General features: G+C 29.6%; 1 protein-coding gene across 6 annotated transcripts in view; it reads left to right on the top strand.

Moving 5' to 3' along the window:
- Nucleotides 1-19,495, top strand: part of LOC139528237 (TNF receptor-associated factor 4-like) — a 72,484-nt gene that overhangs the window by 39,418 nt on the left and 13,571 nt on the right. For 2 of the 6 annotated variants that reach the window (XR_011665552.1, XM_071324122.1), the window contains exon 2: nucleotides 3,410-3,461. Coding sequence is in view for 2 of the 6 variants with exons in the window: in XM_071324122.1 (XP_071180223.1) it covers nucleotides 3,410-3,461 (52 nt within the window). In the remaining 4 variants the exon portion in view is untranslated. Of the gene's footprint in view, nucleotides 1-301; nucleotides 326-2,004; nucleotides 2,153-3,409; nucleotides 3,462-6,801; nucleotides 6,949-7,848; nucleotides 7,978-19,495 lie in introns of those variants that run through there. The other 4 variants (XM_071324123.1, XM_071324121.1, XR_011665554.1 and 1 more) reach the window with 4 other exon arrangements.

Here is a 19,495-nt window from a genome sequence, read left to right as displayed (position 1 = left end):
AAACCTGTTTCAAGTGTTTGATGCTCCCTAGTGTAAAATTGCGCTTTTTGATACATCAAAGGTTGATATTTTAAATTTATTCCATATGCGTGACTTTTAAAGATAAATAATCCAGATAAAATTTGATCTCATTAATCTAATGAAAAAGTTCAACCATCAACTCATCAATTTGTAATCATTCTTTTATTCAATTCCTTACTGACCATAGTCTGAGCTGAACCATTATTAAATTAATTTGAAATCTTTCTTTTATTCTATCATCTTCACAATGGACACCATGCCACTTGTCTTATCCACTAGGGGTATCAGAATCAATTAATTTCAAGTAAATTTCATATATTCATGTACAGTTGGAAGACAACTGAAAAGTTCAGTCATAGAACCCAAGGGCTTTAACCATAGAATCTGATTATTAAAATTAATTTGATTGATTTTGTGTATAGATAGAAGGTCCAACCTTAGCCAAGGGCTATCTTGTACATTAAAAGATAACAATTCATTTCTTTATTAGATAAATTTGTGAAGATTTATTTCTTTATTAGAGGTGTGTTACATAAAAACTTATGTCGTTAAAGATTTTATCGCTGGACCAAAACATAGATATCAGTTTATAAAACAAGTATAGAACATATAGCGATCATTTGATATAAGGTTGTTTTACAAGTATGTTTACAGAAAAAGTTACAAGGTGAATATTATCTACCAGTATGTGTTTTTTTATTAATTTAAGAAATTCATGGTAGATGATTTTAGTTTAAAAAAAAGTAAATGCACATCCACATGGTAAATTAGTTTTTCGTAGGATTTTGAAATATATACATATTCCCTTTGGAACAATTTTGATATTGAAGCTTACAGTATTGTATCAATTTATATTTAGTGTTATTAGAATAAAAGTTTACAATCTAATATACATTTATTACAGAAGTATTTTTTTTTTACATATTTTTTTTTAAAGTTTCACATTTCATAAATTTTTATTATTGTTGAGATGAAATTTGAATTTAATATTTTAATTAGGATTGATTTGTGAATATGTTTTTTAGCAGGCTTCAAATGATACTTCAGTAGTTTTTTTTTAGCTTTTTTATTATTCAAGCAGCAGATTTTCATATGGCACAAAAATACATATTATGAAAAGGAATAGACATATTAATGCACTAATAGTAATCTTATCATTTATAAACAATAGTAGACTTGTATACCAGCAGTTGAAAAAAGGGAAATAACTCTTACAAAGATTTTGACAGAAGAATACATGTATGAGTTATGTGCTATATGCTTTGTATATTGACTTGTATCTCAGTAAAACTTTTACATTCATAAGTAATACATACATAAAAGGATTGAATTTAAAAATTATTCAAAAGATATCTAAGCTATGATTTAGGTTTCAATAATTCTATGTCATATTTTCAAATAGAAAGTTTAACAATAATAATTTGAAGGTTATTTTAAATTGACCGTTTTGCCCCTTCTTTCTGAATCAAGTGAAGCTATCCATCTGTTGTAAGTGCAGTACAAAATGATCACCGAACCACAATAATTACCATACCAAATCAGTTTTATAATAACTACTTTACAATTATAATCTGGACTCCTGTTCAAACGACTGTCGTAAAATTTCAATAGATTTTCAAAATTTTCAAAATCTTTTGTATAAAATTATAATAGATGATTTGGTGGGTTAATACCCGCATATCAGATAAGATCACAAAATTTCTATGAATAACTGTAAAAGGCGCGTGTCAGCAAGTGTTTGTAAAAGAAAATAACAGCATGCACTGTTATGAAGAATTTCTTTGAAGTGTTATTTGAATAATGCAGCCACAACAAGAGTTTTTGCTAGTAGCGGTTGGTCGTGTGCGAAAAGTTTTCTCAAAAATATTGTTAACCAATCAGATGACAGAATAAATACATCTGTCTGTCCATCTGCCCGTAACATGTTAACAAAACTTTTTAATTTATTCAAACTTAGAGTAAGGTGTTGGTATTTAATTTGTCCATGAAACTCTCGGGGATACACATCATAAATGATGGGTGTAATAAGTAACAGGGATATGCCCGGTTTATCCAATTCTAGGGACCCTCCAGCATTTGGGAGACAGGATCTTATTAGGGCTAGCTTGAAAATTATCAAGAAACATTCAAAGTAAGTTTTATTTTTTCATACAATTTTTTTCTGATATTAAATTAGAATTTTTTAAAATGTATAATTCTGTTTAGTATTAGATAAACAAACTCATCATTAAGATACCAGGATTGAAACTTTGTATTTGCGCAAGATGCATGTTTTGGTCTACAAATAGACTCATCAGTGATAATCATTTACAGTTAGATTTTTTTTTCTTATACTTTTTTTTTCTGAAATTGGTATTCAAATTTGAAAATTGAAAACCAGCTATTATTCTTTTAAGTAGTAATATTTGTTTTACATATTTGTTTGTTTTATTTTAAATTGAAGGTCAATATTGCATAAGATTCTCATAAAAGAAATGTTTTACAACAATGGAAGAAAATTTTCATCACTAAAATTAGACAGTAATCTGACAGGGTTCCTTTTAAATATAAATATAACCATATGATGTCTCACTATTTTTAGAGAGATAAAATGAAAAATTCGGTAAGATTCTTTTTAAAGAGTAAATTAACACGCTAAATTTAGAAAAGTTATTATCACTTTAAGGTAAAAATTGGCATCATTTCAAACATAATATTTTTTCTTTGTTGATTTATATAAGGTATAAATAATACATTAGTAATTCTAATGTTTTGTTCTTACTTGTAGCTCGTAAATCTTGAACCTATCTCAAGAGCGTAAGCTGATATGTGTATTTATCTTACTTTAAAACCTTTATTTATATTCATCAAAGACAATTTTTAGTTTTGTTTTAACAAATAAAGACTTTTTCCTCTTATAAAGAAAACATTGTACATCTAAAGTAGGATCGGTTAAATTTAAATTTCTCTTCAGATTGTGAGTAGATAAAAAGTTTGGTTGTTTTATCGTCTATCAACAGTTAAATCAATCAGATGTTTACGGTCGAAAAAACAGGGCCGTTACGAAGATCTTTTGTATGTAAGGACATGCTTTATCCCTTTGTTTTAGGCCTGGCCGCCTTTCAGTTTTTGTCAGATTGGTATAAAAACATGAATATAATACAGGATATTTATCCCTTTTGACGCCGATGTTTTTGACAGGGTTTTATTTAAGAACTGAGTAGTTTTGTAAAGATCGGTGGAGAGTCGAGTGGATGTCCAATCATGTTTAGGTGAATACAATAGATTTGTGATGCTGATGTATATCATTATGACTAGCTCATAAACCAGTAAACATAATATTAGCGAAGATTAACGACAAGCTATGAATATATTCGGTCAATAACAATAGTTTGTTTTCTGCTTACAGCACAGGAGTTTTCCGATGTCCAGAAGATGACAAAGCCATTGATTATGCCCAGGTAGGTGTCTTTATTTGTTTGTGTTTGATTTGATGTGAGTGACCACATCATTAATTAGTTTAAATTACACGGAAGTAACAAATAGACTTACCTGATTTAGTTAGTACATGGTTGGTAAATTGATAGTGTGAGGTAAATTGACTCTAAATAATTTCTTAAATTATTGGATAACTAAAGGAATTTAGAGCTTACTGGATTCTGTAGGTATTGTATGATTATAACTTATTTCAGTTTTCAAATTATTTGCATAAATTGTTTTAAAAAATCAATTTAATAAACATAATGCATTGAAATTTTATATAGGAGTAAAATGACGGAATAATTGAAAAATATCATTTCTGTAAACATGTTTATTTAGGAGGAAATTGGTTTTAATTTTGCATATGCATAAATATTGCTTAAAAATTTATTAAAATTTTTGCAAATAATTTCATGAGCATTTATCTTAAAAATGTAGTCTTTTTTTTTTAAATGTTAATTTATGGTAGACACAAATATTTAGTTTCAGACTTGTCTAATTTTAAGTAATAATGATCCCAATGTAACAAGACATATTTCACATTGAAAATTTCCTTTTTGGGGAATCTTATAATGAAATCTCATTATATATTTGAAAAATTTGAAGGAAAAAAAAGACTAAAGACCAGAACAATATGGGTAACTCTGATACAAATTTGTATTACAAGACCTTCTTGCAGCTTGTAATCCACAGACAGATAAAGCTAATCTGGTCAAGATATGCTATTGTCCCTCTATGATAAAAGCTTGTTTGTACATATTGTTACTTTACACAGTACCCTTTAAAACGGCCATCAGCTTGAATTATAAATAATGAAACAATAATGAGATACAAAAGAAAAAGCTGTTAAAATCGGTTGTCAATATCAGGAGTTCAGGACAGTAGGATAACAGTACCGCACTTGACCAATTGACCAGGAGTTATTTGTTCCGTTATGAGAGTATTTTCACAGGTGAGACTAATTTTTGATGTTTACCTTTCATGAGCAGGTGCTCTTGAAGACCCGCCAGCTGAACTAGTATTGTTGGACTAACGGCAATTTCACACTTTAACATTGAAGACTTTGAAATTCTTTTGGGTTAAAAGGTTAGATATGGGGCAGTTTATGAAGTTGCATCTTCTTTGATGTGTATGAAATGACAGATTGCTCTACGACTTTCTGAACAGCTGAAGTTACAACTCTCCTCTACTATAACTGGTAGTCTGTCCCTGTTATGACTTGTAAGCTGTTTCAATAACAATACTTTTGACCCTTTTGTACACATGATCCCTTTTATGATTTGAAGGATGATCAATATTCAGCTTTGTAAAAGGCTTTTTAATGCAAATTAAGAAATTTGATTCTATAAAAAATTAATAGATATGTGTAGTCTATTTATCATTGTATTGTCAATTTTACAATTACAAATTCTTTTAAAAAAAATCATCCTTTCACTAGTACATATATTGGGCCACAATATCTAGACCAGTTCCTCTGATGTTAGGGTTCTACCATTTGATTTTTATTGACAGAACGGGGGAATAGTTGAATGAAAAATTTTGTCCGGCATTTTTTTAGTTGTAATCTCTCTCCTGCCTCTTTATTTTTCACTCTTATCAGTTATGTTTGTCTGAGAAAAAGTAAAAAGTATATCCATTATGAAACAGTTTGATATCAATAAAATTGTTGATTCTCAAATGTCCTGCTAATAATCATTGTCTAAACTCAAAAGACATTTTTAAGTACCGGTATGAATATAACCATCAATGGATGATCAGATATTATTTACTATTAAATATCACACCAGAAAATTACAGTAATAATAAAAATTTACAGTCAAAGGTAACCATGGCAACTGATGAAGACAAAACCTTAAAACAATGAAGAAATTGATTTTGTTGTCTAAAATGACATAAAATGGCTGAAGTGATAATTACATTGGAATAATTTGGTAAATGAAAAATGATGAAGTGTAAAGTCAGGGTACTTTTTCTAAGTTTCTAGAATCAGTCATAAGAAATCGGTCAGATTGCAATAAACTAAACTTTATTTTTAAGGTTTCATCTGGGAATAGTATGAAGTTCATAAATTACTGGCACAGAAATTAATAAGCTCAAGAACTCAAATAATGCATGTGTTTTTTTTATATAAAAAATTATTGCAATGTTTTTAATATATATGCAAATAATGGGACTGGGTGAAAATCTCAATAATAGGAACTTGCATCTGGTGTCCAATATATATACCTATTTATAATGCGCCTTGTCCTAAAATCTCAATAATCAATCCAGCATTTTTGTTCTGTTTTCAAATATTGCAATAACAAATTCCCGCAATAATTTCTGAATAGAGTAGATGGAAAAACATACCCAGAAAAAATCGAACTTGTAACTTATGTAATAGTAATGAAATTGGAGATGAATTTCACTATATTTTAGAATGTACATATTTATCCAAAGAAAGGAAAGAATGTATAGATGAAAAATTCTGTACCAACATTAATACTCTCAAGTTTAAAGCAGTTATGAATTTTTCAAAACAATCAAAACTTAAAAAGCTGTGTAAGCTCATTAGAATCATTTATACAAAAATGGTTTCTCTCTGATAAAATGGAATCCACCAAACCTGTGCATTCTTTTCTTCTCTATTTGCTGTAACCTCACCATGTTTTATAGTATTATTATGTATGTCTATGTATTTCTGTATACCATTGTATCAACATAAGTTCTTCAGAATAAAATATATATATACAATATATATAGTACTTTGAATTGAGAAGTGACTTGTATCATAATTTCAACACTAATCCTCGCATCCATTTGACAAAACCAAAACGGAAGGGAATATCAAGTATCTATAGTGTTGTGGGCATGTAAAGGTGCAAATATTTTGTGCAAATTCAGAAAGAGATTTTTATATGAGGGTGGGTTGATCTTTATTAGTGAACTACTGAATTTCCTTTTAATGATAATTTTTAGATGTAATTTGAGATAAAAGGTTTTTTGTAATTTTTTCCCATTTAGTTGTTAAGCTCCCTCTCTTCAGTTGGAAATGACATCTTTAATCAAATACAGGAAGTTGGGTACAAAAAGTGCTTTGGGATTAAGAATTACTGATTCATCAACATATCTCTTGTTAATTCCACTTTTTATGTTTTTTAATGAATTGTTTTGTTCTCAAATTCCACATTTCAACTGATGCTTGGAGGTTTAGTTCAATAAAAACCATAATGAAGCATGAAAATAATGAGCTTCCTAATGTCCTTAATTCTACAGCTGGAAAAAAACATTTCAAAGATTCAGATCCAGGCTGATGATCACATGAGTGTTTTCATCAATATTGATTGGATGCTGTTAAAAAATAGAGGATGAAATATGGTCTATTTGAACTTACAGCTAACGACTATAAAATATTTGTTTAATACATAGATGGAGTTTACATATTGTTAACTTACAACTATAAACCAGTGAAAAATTCCATTATTTCAGGTAAATTAGATCCTTTATGTTTATTTAAAGTTTTGATTATGTTTGATGTATTTAAAATAATATTTAAATGAAACCCAATACACACAATGGTTTTATTTTCGCAAAAATCAATATTTATTGTGTTAATTATTCTAGTAGCATCAAATTGCTTCTTTTTCCATCTAATTGTCTAGCATGCAAGCAAGTCTTTTTGACCTAGTCAATATTTGGTCACTCTGATATATTCTGTTCTTCCTATTCCATTATTCATATTTGTTTAACTGGATACAAAAATTGTGATGTAAAAAATTATTGATAATAGATGAATATGCTTTTTAGAAAGTAAATAGCTAATTTTTTGTTGCATTGTTTCATATTATTTCGTCTCGAGATCTTTTAAAGCTGTAAGGGTTTTGCTTATACATGATTGAAGGCCACAGTCGCGGTCTGTAATTCTTCGCTCATTAGTTTAAAAATTTTAATAGATAGTGGTCTATCGGTAATTACAATCATACCACATCTCCTTATGTTTTTACATATTACATATAAAATTCCTTAAGTAATTAAGTAATTGGATTTAGGAGGGGTCCTGGGCTCCCCTTTTGTGGGAAAAATTATGTATTTTATAATCACCGAAGCATGACTGTATCAGGCCCCCTCTTAGGCAGTCACTGGGCTCCCTCTTATGAACATTTCTGGATCTGCTACTCAATGACATGTAATGTGTTATATGCATCTTAGAAACAATGATTTAGTATTGATCAGCTATTACGATGTTCAGTAATAGTGCAGAATTATCAGTTATGCATTCCTGAACAGAAAATGTTCCTGTGGGGTTTAATGACAATAAGTCAATGGATACTGATTGATGAATAACAAGTGAATCACTATAAAACAAAGTATCATGATTCAGTAATGTATAATCAATGGCAACGTTATGATTCACAATTAAATATATGCTAGTAAGTTTGGGCTTAGTCCTTGCTGTTGTACACATCCCAGGACTCAATCAAAATGCAGGATGTAGTCTTTGAGAAAATGATAAGTCAGGTATTTACTTTTTTAAATATTTTAGGAGAGGGAATTGTCATTTAGACTCCACTTCATTATGTGTACTCATACCCGTAGCCAGGGGGGTTCGTCCGAACCCCTCCCCCCCCCCCCCCCTTGAAAACAAATAACGACTGTTAAAGTCAACGTTCTGTTCAAATTGTGACTGCTAAAGTTGAGTTTTTGAGGCCAAATAACCCCCATTTGGAAATTCCTGGCTACGGGCCTGGTACTGATAAGTGAGATAGAACTTTTTGAAAAAGATGTTGGGTACCGTATGCATCAGTGAGACAGATTACTTTGTGGAGATATAAATATAAGAACATGTGGTATGATTTGAAAATGTCAACTCTCCACAACTGACCAAATGACATAAATATTAACATCTCTGGGACAGTGTTTGGTCTTCTACAATGATCAAAACACTATATAGAGACTACATAACATGGGGGGTAGCATAAAACAAAAATCCTACTAAAAACTATATGTATAATAAACATTATTTACATGCTTCTTCACATTTGATTATTTGATTGATTGGTGTTTAATGCCACCTTCAACATTATTGTGCTATTCAGTGGCTGTCAGTTCTTATCATGCTGTAGTGCCTGGAGAGAACCATGACTTTCGATATGAAAACAGTCCTAGTCATTTAAGATTGGAGTCAAGTGCACCACTTGCCCCTTGAAGGGTTTTAACTCGCAATCTCAGTATTGATTGGCTAGTGATACAGTAGTTCAACAACTTAGACCAATCTGCCACTGAGGCCCCTCACACATTTAATAAAAACAGGAAATATACACTGCAGTCTATTGCAGTAAAACCAATAAGTCATGGCATGATGGCAGCACAAGCTTTTAATTTTGAGCTTAAATTATTTTTTAAATTAACAAAATATTTTGCCTGTATGTGAAATGAGAATTGAATGAAATCTATGTACTGAAAGACCTTCACATAATCATTAAACATGGACATAAAATGGTCTTAAAATTTTTTTTATAGCCATATAAATACTCTATCATTAGTTTGAATGTGTAAGTCCATTTGTTATAAATGTTTTTAAGCCTATCAAAAAAGGGTTTGTATCTGATTAAATGATTTTAATCTCTATAACTTTTCTCTGTGAAGCCATCATCCATATGTTACACATGACAATCAATCGCTATAGAAATAGGCGACATCGTAAATATGTGACCACCTTATTACAGAAAAACACCATTAAATGAAATAATAAAAAATAATTCTATAAATGTAATCAAGTAGACTATTCATTTTGTACTAGTCAAGAGGAATTTCTGTTATTTTTAAGTAGGTACAAAATATTTCCATTGATTAACCATGTTTTAATGAAAAACTTGCCAGGCAGATGTTGCCGATTTAATTCTCAGAAATAAGTGATGCTTGTCCTATGAAAAAATGAAGAAATTGATATGTTGTGGTCTATTTAATTATTCAAAATACATTATTCAAAAGTCAGAAATGGATTTATTGACAAGAAATGCTGCTTCGTTAGACAACCTAGATAATCGGAGAAAGCAATAAGATCATTTATCTCTATCATAGATTTGAGATACTACGATATTCAATAACATAGCTGTTTTGTCAATATATGGATGAATTTTCCCTGAAAACCATCTGTTGGGTGGAAAATGTCTGGGTGTCAAATTCTAGATAAGAATGTTAAAAAATATAATTAGGGATGAAGAAAAAATCAGATAAATAAAATGGGTTAAAGATTTATTGGGTTGCTTGAAAAAGTGGTTGTTTTTAATTTTGTAAATTAAAAGCATGGTGGTGAAACATGCATTAAAGAAACAAAAACTCCACTTGACCATTTGTTGTAAATCTCAACCATATACCTTAACCATGTTAGCAATGTTTGTCTATGATATGTTGTTTTTAAATTGAAAATAATTCTACATTAAAGATATATATAAAAAAATGAAGATCTATCTATTACTGCTTGATTTTTTATTATTTGTTTTTTATGTACTTCTTACAGTTAAACTGTTTACAACCTTTTAGCTTACAGCAAAACATTAAATTAATGTGGGAAAATAGAGGTAATTTAAGCCATTTCTGACTCTATATTAATTATCATTCTTCAGTCTTCAGATGTTTCTATTTGAAAATGCAGGCTATATACATGTATTGAATACAAACACTTTGGAAATTCCAGTATCTCTTTAATAAAAAAAATCAAACCAGAAATGAGAAATGTTGTCAGTACAGCCCTATTGATTAGTTTGTTTAATTAATTGATATATTAGTCGGAGATAATTTTGTAGAAAGCAGTCATAATTCATCCATTGGGACTTAATAAACTCTCATTAATTTCCAATAAATTATAAAAACTAGATCAATATCATCACTTTTAAAAAGAAATTTTCTCCTTCTGTTTATCGTCTCAATTATTTTGATCTAAAATCAATCGGGTAGCGGTTTTCACCTGTACCAACAGAGGTTATTACTTCCTGTCCGTAATAGTTGGGGATGTCAGATACAAAAATGGCGTTAGTTATTGTTACGACTACTGCTGTGTTAATGCGATATTTATGTGAAGTGTCACATCCAATGCCATTAATAGGGTTGAATTAAAAATCGTCCCTAATCTGATTAGAGGTAATTGTATTGTTAGTTGATTAGCTGTCTTGACCAGTACTTAATCCCATATTTAATGTTGATTCTTAGGATTTTTACCTGTCCACAGATGATTGTAGGTGGCATAGAATTAAAACACCTTGTGGTGTAAACCACCCATGTACTCTATGAACAAACATGACATAATACTTTTATAAGATTTGAAAAGTAAATCTCTTTGTTTGTTTTAATAAACCATGTCAAATTTACACTTATCTTCAAGAAAGCTGTTTTTATCTCACCTATTATGACTATATGAGTAAAATTTTCGACATGATTTTGAAATTTAAAAAACTTTAAAGAGCTGACAGGTTAAAAATTAAAATTTATTGTTGATGAAAATTGGATTTAAATTTTGAACTGCGGTTGATCTTGAAAGGTTGTTCTGGGGTATGTATTTTATAAAGTGGATTTTATTGTGTTTTGATTAGTTTTAGATTTAATTTAATAAAACTCTTAATTTATGAGACTATTTTTATGTCTTGGACAATGAAAAATTTATACTTTGATTTTTTTTACAAAAAACAATTTGACAAGAAAATATAAGTTAAAAGATTTATCTTTGGTGTTAATTAAAATAATTGAATTGAAATTATTAAAAATTCCATTGTGACATTAAAGTGCTATTCATTCAGTAGAAATTGAAATTTAAGGGAAATGAAATAAGAATAGAATGTGGCAGAACATTAATTTGAACGATGTTAATCAGATATTAGGGAAGTCAAAAAGGTGCGTCAAGAAGCCAGGTACATAAGTTTTCTTATTGTCACATTTTTATTTCCTTATTTTATTCTCATCAATTATTTCCTTTAATTTGATCGGCTACTTTTAACGAATACAACTCATGTCAGTGTAGTAGTCGTATAACAGAACTGAAAAGATAAAACAAATGTTTTCTAGCCATAAATTTGAGGTAGGTTTTTCTGTCATATATTTCTGAATCCTGCATTAAAAATTATTTTTGTACTGCACAATTAGTAATTGTTTATTATTCATTTGAAAGTCTTTCAAAAACCTTTTTTATTTTATGGAAACAAATGTTGTAATAATGTTGTCTTCCCAATATCCAATGTAAGGTACTCCAAGTGTGTTTTGATGTGGTCCTAAAAGATGTCGATACATGTTTATGAAATAATTGATAACTCATTTTATACTGTAAAATTTCCTTATGAAAAGACTGAAAGAAACTTGGCAAGCAATGCATGATAAGATTGAGAATGGCATCATCAATATGTTTTATTTGGTTTCACTTAGTTCTGTTTTCAATGAACACATAAAATATTTCTAAAATTATCCCTCATTAAAATTTAAACATGCCATATCCTCTTAGTAACTGCCCACTTCATACTGTATCCCTGATGAAAACCAGGACATTTATTTGATTACTTCAGTAATTACAGATAATTCATTAAAAATATAGCTATGTAATTTCATAGTGTTGTAGATCATTTAGATATAGTATATTTCCAAAACTATCCCTTTTGAAAACTATAACATGCATAATCCTTTCACTGCCCACTGCCCATAATGTATCCCTGATGAAAGCCAGGACATATATTTGATAACATCAGTAATTACTTATTACAAATACATGTAATTTTATAGTGTTATACTAGATTCTGGGTCAGTTTTCCTTTGATCTTAATATCAGCAATTAGTACTTATTCTCCTATGGGATAAACATCGGTCTGTTATGGTCAGTGGATATTTTTGTCCATCCAGTCAGTGGTATATATTTAAGTTGACCATTTTGGTTACAGAACTTTTATTGAATGATATGTTATGATGAGACAAAAGGTAAGCTTTCATATATCCTGTTCAACTATGGCTCTAAAATTTAATTTTGTGATACCTGACCAGTATAAAATAGAGCATTAGTTTATGGTGCATAAGTCAGACAATTAGTTTTCTGGTTTGAATTGTTTTACATTTGTCATTTCGGAACATTTCGGAACATTTTATTACCGACTATGCAGTATGTGAAAAATAGATGGTAACAGTTTGACTGAATTTGTGTTACCTATAATTTTATGGTTGTTTATATATATACCTATATTTGAAACAATTGTAAAGAAAACAAACATTTGGATTAATAGTTATATATGCTGAATTTTACAATGAGGGTCATATATGGGGAGGGGTATGTGCATAAACACACTGGAAATAAAATAGCCATTTAACAATTGAAATCTTACACATTATTTTTTTCTCCCTATTTTCCACTTATAGACACTGATAATGATAAGTTATAAGCATGAAAACATGTGAAATAAAGATTGTGAAGACCTGTCTGATACCACCCATTACAAAGTTTTAAGATTCTGTAGTGTATTGAACTAAACAGAAGTTTGATATAAAGATAAACTGACCATTGTCAAATTTCTGTATTTACTGTTTGTTTACTACATTGATTAGGAAGTTGACATTATATTAGATTACGAGCTGTCATCAGCTTCTACAAAGTCAAATATTTGTTTTGTCCATCAAGTATAGAAACAGAGGATCTGGTGTTCTAAGTGGGGGTGACAGGTCTGACGTTTCTCCTAAGCTAAGGGATCAATTTTGCCTGAATAATCAAAGGACCACTGTTTTTTAAGTGAATTTTTTTCCTCTTGAAGAAAATCAGTGCATGTCTTGTATAAAGCTGCAATATAAAGAATAGAGGGTCTTTAACTTTTGTATGTCAAAATTAAAGACCCTCTTGCAGAAACTTTTTAGGTAGAGAACATGCTACTTCTGAATGAGATTATCATATTAGCACTGACTTGTCCTGAACATGTATGACATATTTGCCACTGGACCTAATTAAAGCTTATAGCTTTGAAAAGCAATCTATGACTGTCTTATTAAGTTTAATAATGAACCAAGAAGAAAGATATTTTATAGTGTGTCTATGCACCATATGTTACATTTGTTGAAGTACCATTCAGTACTGTTAGATCTGGTTCCCTATCTCAGGTGAGGCAGGTGTATTATGATCTAGATAAAGTTAATTGCAGGTAATAATATTCATATCTTAACCCAACATATTGTAAAAAGTAGCTGTTAATCTCTCATCAAGTCATAATTTTGAACTAAGGGAAGCAGGAATTCTTACTGGAAAATTTAATTCTAGGCAAAATTGACTTCCACTTTATACAGTTTTCTTGGTGTATTTCTTTTATTCAAAATTCAGGTAGGATAAAAAAAAAAATTATTTTGTGCAGTTAACTTTGATAATTAACTGCTCAAATTTCTTGGCAGATATTGCATGATTACTAATAGACCAGTTTCACATAAGCTACTAATCAACGCTGATCTCGAAATCTTCTGCGCGTTTGAGTTTAAATCTCGCGATAATTAACGATATCATACGTGACAGGGGGCTACTGATATTTAGCAACACAATAATAAATCAACCGCTTAAAATTACTGCGTTATGTACATTGCTGTATGTCAGTTTGATTTTTCGTGAAAAGAGAAAAATATTTTGATAAAGAGAAAACAGCCTAAACATCAGAAATTCATTTAATTTCAGTTCTGTTCCAGTTTTTCTTCGAAATATTTTTTACATCTTCTTCACATGCATGTAAAGGGTTTTTACGGTCTACATATAGGTTTAGTATCATAGACTCGAACTTTTAATTTTCTTTTAAAAAAATACAGGTTACTGTTATGGTAACTTTTGCATGAAATTTTATGGGTACAAGGACATGATACCGGCACTACTAAATAATCGAAATTTCCAATAATGGTAGTACAATGTAGGGGAGTATAATATATAATGTTCAACGAAAATTGATAGAATTTTTCCTTACATACTCTTGTCAAAGATGTAGTACATAATTATTGTGATATGCTAACAATATGAAAAACACAATGATAGGTCACCGAGTGTTTTCAAGCTATACGCTGTGAAAATATGAATCATTTTGTATGGATTAAACAGAGGCATTTTTAAGGTAAAAGTATCATTATATGAATATTTGAAGGTAAAACAAATGATAGAATTCCAAAGTAAAATGTGAGAAAATAGCTCTTATAAAATGCGTTCAGAAAACAACAGAAAAAATGGAGTCACCATGCGTTTTATCCTGTTTAGCGTACATGGCATATAACATTAATAGAACACTTTCCTATTGATTGTAATAGACACGTAGTAGACAGGGCCCTGGTACCGTGTTGAAGACCGTACATTGACCTATAGTTGTTAAAGATATGTGATATAATTTATGGGGATTAGAAAAATAAAATTAATATTTAAGAATTATCTCCCCTTGTAGTTTTTCCAACAACAAAAAAGAAGCTTGTATTGGAGTTTGATATTTTTTGTTGTTGCTGTCAATCAATTTTATAGAATTTATGGTTATTCAAAGTTAGTTTTATTAATATTTATCAGAAATAAAACAGATACTTCAAAGATTAATGCTAGATTTATATACACCCAATGAGTTTCATGCACACTTCAAGTTTGATTAAGCTACTACTTTCTGCCAAACTGTTTTGATTGCAGATGATTTATGGATTATTAAATTGAAATTTATAAAGTATAGCTTGCAGCTTTTAGTGACTAAATCATTACATTTACTTGATTGATGAAATAGAATGTTTGGCAGGAAGGATTTTTGTACATTTCGAAAGTAAGTGTAAAATTCAACTTTTAATTAAATTTTTTAATACATTACTGGGTATTATGGGAATGTCTGATGAGCTGTATTGGAACATTGTTTACATAAGTATCTGGTATTGTCTTTTGAAATATTATACTTCAGCATGTTTAAGAATGAAGTTGACGATTGCAGACCTTGTTGACGGTGCACACCTGTTTTCTAAGTCTGATATAACTTGATCCAACTCTTAACTTTTGCAAAGCATTTATATAAATCTTGGTTTCATTTGAATTCAGACTAAAGTTTACTTTATAGGCTAATTGTTTGATTGATTGTAATTTTGTCTGCTGGGGGTATAAGTAATTCAAACAATCATTTTGTCCAACATAAATACTGAATATAACTATTACAACATCAAAGCCAAACATAGAAAATTCAGTAAATCAGAGTATACGTTTTCAAGGTCAAAGTATTGATTTATTATAATTAGCTTTTTATTTATAACTTAAAAAAAATTGAAACTGGTTAAATTTTTAAATGATCAATAAATTTAAAATAGGATAATTGTGAGAATTAAAAGATTGTCTACTTTTCTAAACAAATACAATTTTTGTCAGATTTTAAAATTCTAACAAATTCATAGTGTATTTATTTTTTACAAAAGACAAGGAAATCAATCCAGCATTATAAGTCCGATAATTATATGAATCACTTAATATATAGGCCAATTAAGTAGTCAGTAAATTTTTTGACAGGTTTCGATGACTAAGTCATTGGCAGGTGAAAAGAGGATGAAATTTAATATCTGGTCAATTTTAAAGTCACATTTACGAGAATTTAATGTGAGAAGACAAAATTGATAAATACTTATTTCAATGCCAATCTATTAAATATGTCTTAAAATGGACGTTTGAGAGTTGTTAATAATGCTTTATCGATAAGGTTAGGACCAATTGGCCGGCTCACGGCAAAAGGCGCTGTGACTCAGAATAGAGGTATCTGTGTTATCAAACATTTACTATACATAAAATGTGGTAATGGTCAACATCACAGGTGTAATAGACTTTTATTTATCCACTTAACTTGTCAATATTTATTTACTTATATTATTGAGGCTCCATTGGGGAACTACTTTTAAAATTACTGGACCAGAATTCAAAGTCATCTCCTGAAACAGTTAAGGAGCAACATTTAACAACTACCTCTAAAATATGATGTAAAATTGCTGGTCATTGTTGAAGGTTATTTAATGAGATTTTTTTTGTTACTGTGCATTGTTGGTTACTGTCTAAATCACATGTGAACTGAACATATCTTCCGTCTCTGATTTTGCGTCAGTAACTTTTTGAGGTAACCAGATGAAATTCGCTCAAAACCACCATAATATTTTTTTTTTTGGGGGGGGGGGGGGGAGGGGGGGGGGAGTGGGGGGGGAGGGGGGGGGAGTGGGGGGTCAATATTCTCTAAGAAATTGTTGCGCTAGATTAATTTTGAAAATTTGCAATCAAAATTGCTTCAAAATTATTTCTCTTTTTAAATTTTCCTTTTTATCTGGGGGAGATTTGCTCAAAAATTGAAATTAACTGATTTACAAAACGTCTGAGCACTAGTCCTATGATGTCCAAGTCCCTCGCTTGGGTCCCACCATCAAATTACCTTCCTTACTTTACTAATTGTCTGGACAGGTATTCCATGATAATTTTCCTTGTTAAAATCACTTTAAATTCTTTGAAGTTTTAAAGTAACAGATTGATAGATAATATTGATAAGATTTAATTTACTAGCTATTATTTGAACCAAATCTTTATAATCCTGTGTAAAATTTAAATCTGACTTGAAATGAACATTGCATGTTCTGCAGTTAATATAGATAAGTTGATCATTGGTTAATTCATGTCTTAGAGGAGAAAAACAAGGAGGTATGTAGGCTTATATAGCTTTTATATCATAGTTTTTTTAAAAGATTTTTTTTATAAAATGAAGAGTTAAGAAAACCAATATTGTTGCAGTCTTTTGTTTGTTTGTGGATTCATGTAGGACAATATCTTTTTTAAGCATTAAAAGAAAAAAGAAATCTATCTTCAAAACTGCAGGATTAATTTTAATCTATGGTGAATTACATATCTTCAAAAAAAATTTTTTTAGTACACTCCTTGGGAGATACTGGATTTTTGAAAGAACAATTCCATTACAAAGATTATATTGTGTTGGGAGAAGCAAGGTGAAAATTATTGGACGATTTTATGCTAAAAGTTGTATAACTGAATCAAGAAGAAAATGATATTAAAGTTTGTATCGCTTGAACTGTTGACCTGTTCAATATGCTTTACACCAGTATAAACGATTTTTTTATGTTAAATCCCAAATCATTAATAATTTGTGATAAATCTGAAGTGATTTCAATAAAGAACTGAAAATGACAATATAAGAATTTGTAATACATGTACCACATCTGGTGACAATAGAATTGAAGATTATGATACTCATCATACTATATATCGTGTTAAACATAGATAGTTTGTATTAGTATGAAGTAAATGAGGCGTATTTAGTAAAAAGATGAGTTGTCAGACTACCAGATGTCACCTAGTCAATAAATTCTTTGTCCATTCTATTTTAATGATGTTTTATTCGTACAATATGTTGACAAATACTGCTCTATATAATCATGATAATGACAACAAATAAAAGATTCTGGTTTTGGCAGTTTACAATTTATAGACTTGGTTTTGGCAGTATACAGTTTATAGAAATTTTATTTACAAATTGGTTGATATATGGTCACAATTACTATGGTCAGCCAGGTCAAATTGATGAAGTTTACTGACCATGCTTGAACCCTTATATGATTTCCAGAAGCAATACAAATTTATAAGTCATTGATTTATCATTTGGACATTGGTTGAATGGTCAATAACTGATCTGTTTGTCCTATGTCATATTGTCAAGGGGAATTGTTTTTGAAAGGTGATTTGTTCAGTGGTGGAACAATTTATTTATTAAGTTTCTTGATATTTCTTTTTGTTTTGACTGCAACATTACAAGCACTCAGATTCATGTGTTTACAATTAATGTTACTTTATTTCTGATATTTAGTATTTGTTGAAAATACAGAAGACCTGATCTAAAGTTTGAAAAAATGATGGACTATTTAAATTTACCCCGTTCAGCACTTGAGTTTCAACTTTGAAAATATTTAATTATGTGAAAGCAAAGAGCTGAAAAAGACATTTTAGTTGAGAAACAAAAATTGAGATGTAGATCAAATCAGTATTCCTTTGGAAAAGTAAATCAACATTGTAAATTTTGAATAGAACATTTTCTTAGTGGGTTTGTTTTCATAATCTTTGCACTTAGACGATCTCAAATAGTGCTGACGTTGCAGATTATTTATCAATGGAATAAGAATTTAAATCGTAGGTAAGCTTATTTGTCAATATATATTTTCAACAAAAATTAAATGTTTCTTTCAATGCAGGTTTTGAAGGAGGTGTTTTAAGGAGGAACAAATTAATTGTAGATCAAAAACCATTTGACTTATTGTACCTTTTTCTCATAGAACTATTTTTGTTATATAACCACTGCATTATACTTTTATTGTCAACTTTTGAAAGATACATTCTCAGCTTAGTAGGGGATACATAAATGTATTATTGTACAAAAACAGTAGGTAAACCATGTAAACTGTGACTTTTGTTAGCTTTTGTTGAATTATTTAACGCAAAAATGTCTTTCATTTTGAATATTTTATGAAGCCATCAAGTGAATGGTGAAGGCTGTCAATCCTTGTTAAATACATTGAAATCAATAAGAAAGAGATGGAACATAGCTATTATACAATGAATCACATGTAAATAACATATTACAAATCAATACATGTAATTGAAAAAAGTTAGTGAGATTGATATGCAGAGCCCCAGCAGAGGTATGCCTTTCAGTTTTAAAACTTTAAATTAGGACTACCTCAGTTGTTAGATCATCATGTGGTACTGTAAATTCATTTGTCTTTGTTGATTGAGAAAAACTTGCATTTTTGTGAATATTTGATTTCATGGTTTTGCCAATGTCTATACATACATGCAAATTTTTAATTCATTGAACATTAAATTTGTGGTTTATCTGTACCGATGAAATCCATGAAAATTGGTACCCCATGACAAATAATTAATCCACAGTAATTCAGAATCAAGACATAGATTATTAGTGAATTTGGAAATATAAATTGTTATGCAGAATTTTGATGTTTTCATAAATATTTGAGGGAGGGAGGTGGAAGGATGGGAAAATAC

The sequence above is a fragment of the Mytilus edulis genome, chromosome 6 (genome assembly GCF_963676685.1).
Source record: "Mytilus edulis chromosome 6, xbMytEdul2.2, whole genome shotgun sequence".
NCBI classification, from domain to species: Eukaryota; Metazoa; Mollusca; class Bivalvia; order Mytilida; family Mytilidae; genus Mytilus; species Mytilus edulis.
This window is presented reverse-complemented; position numbering and strand designations above follow the sequence as displayed.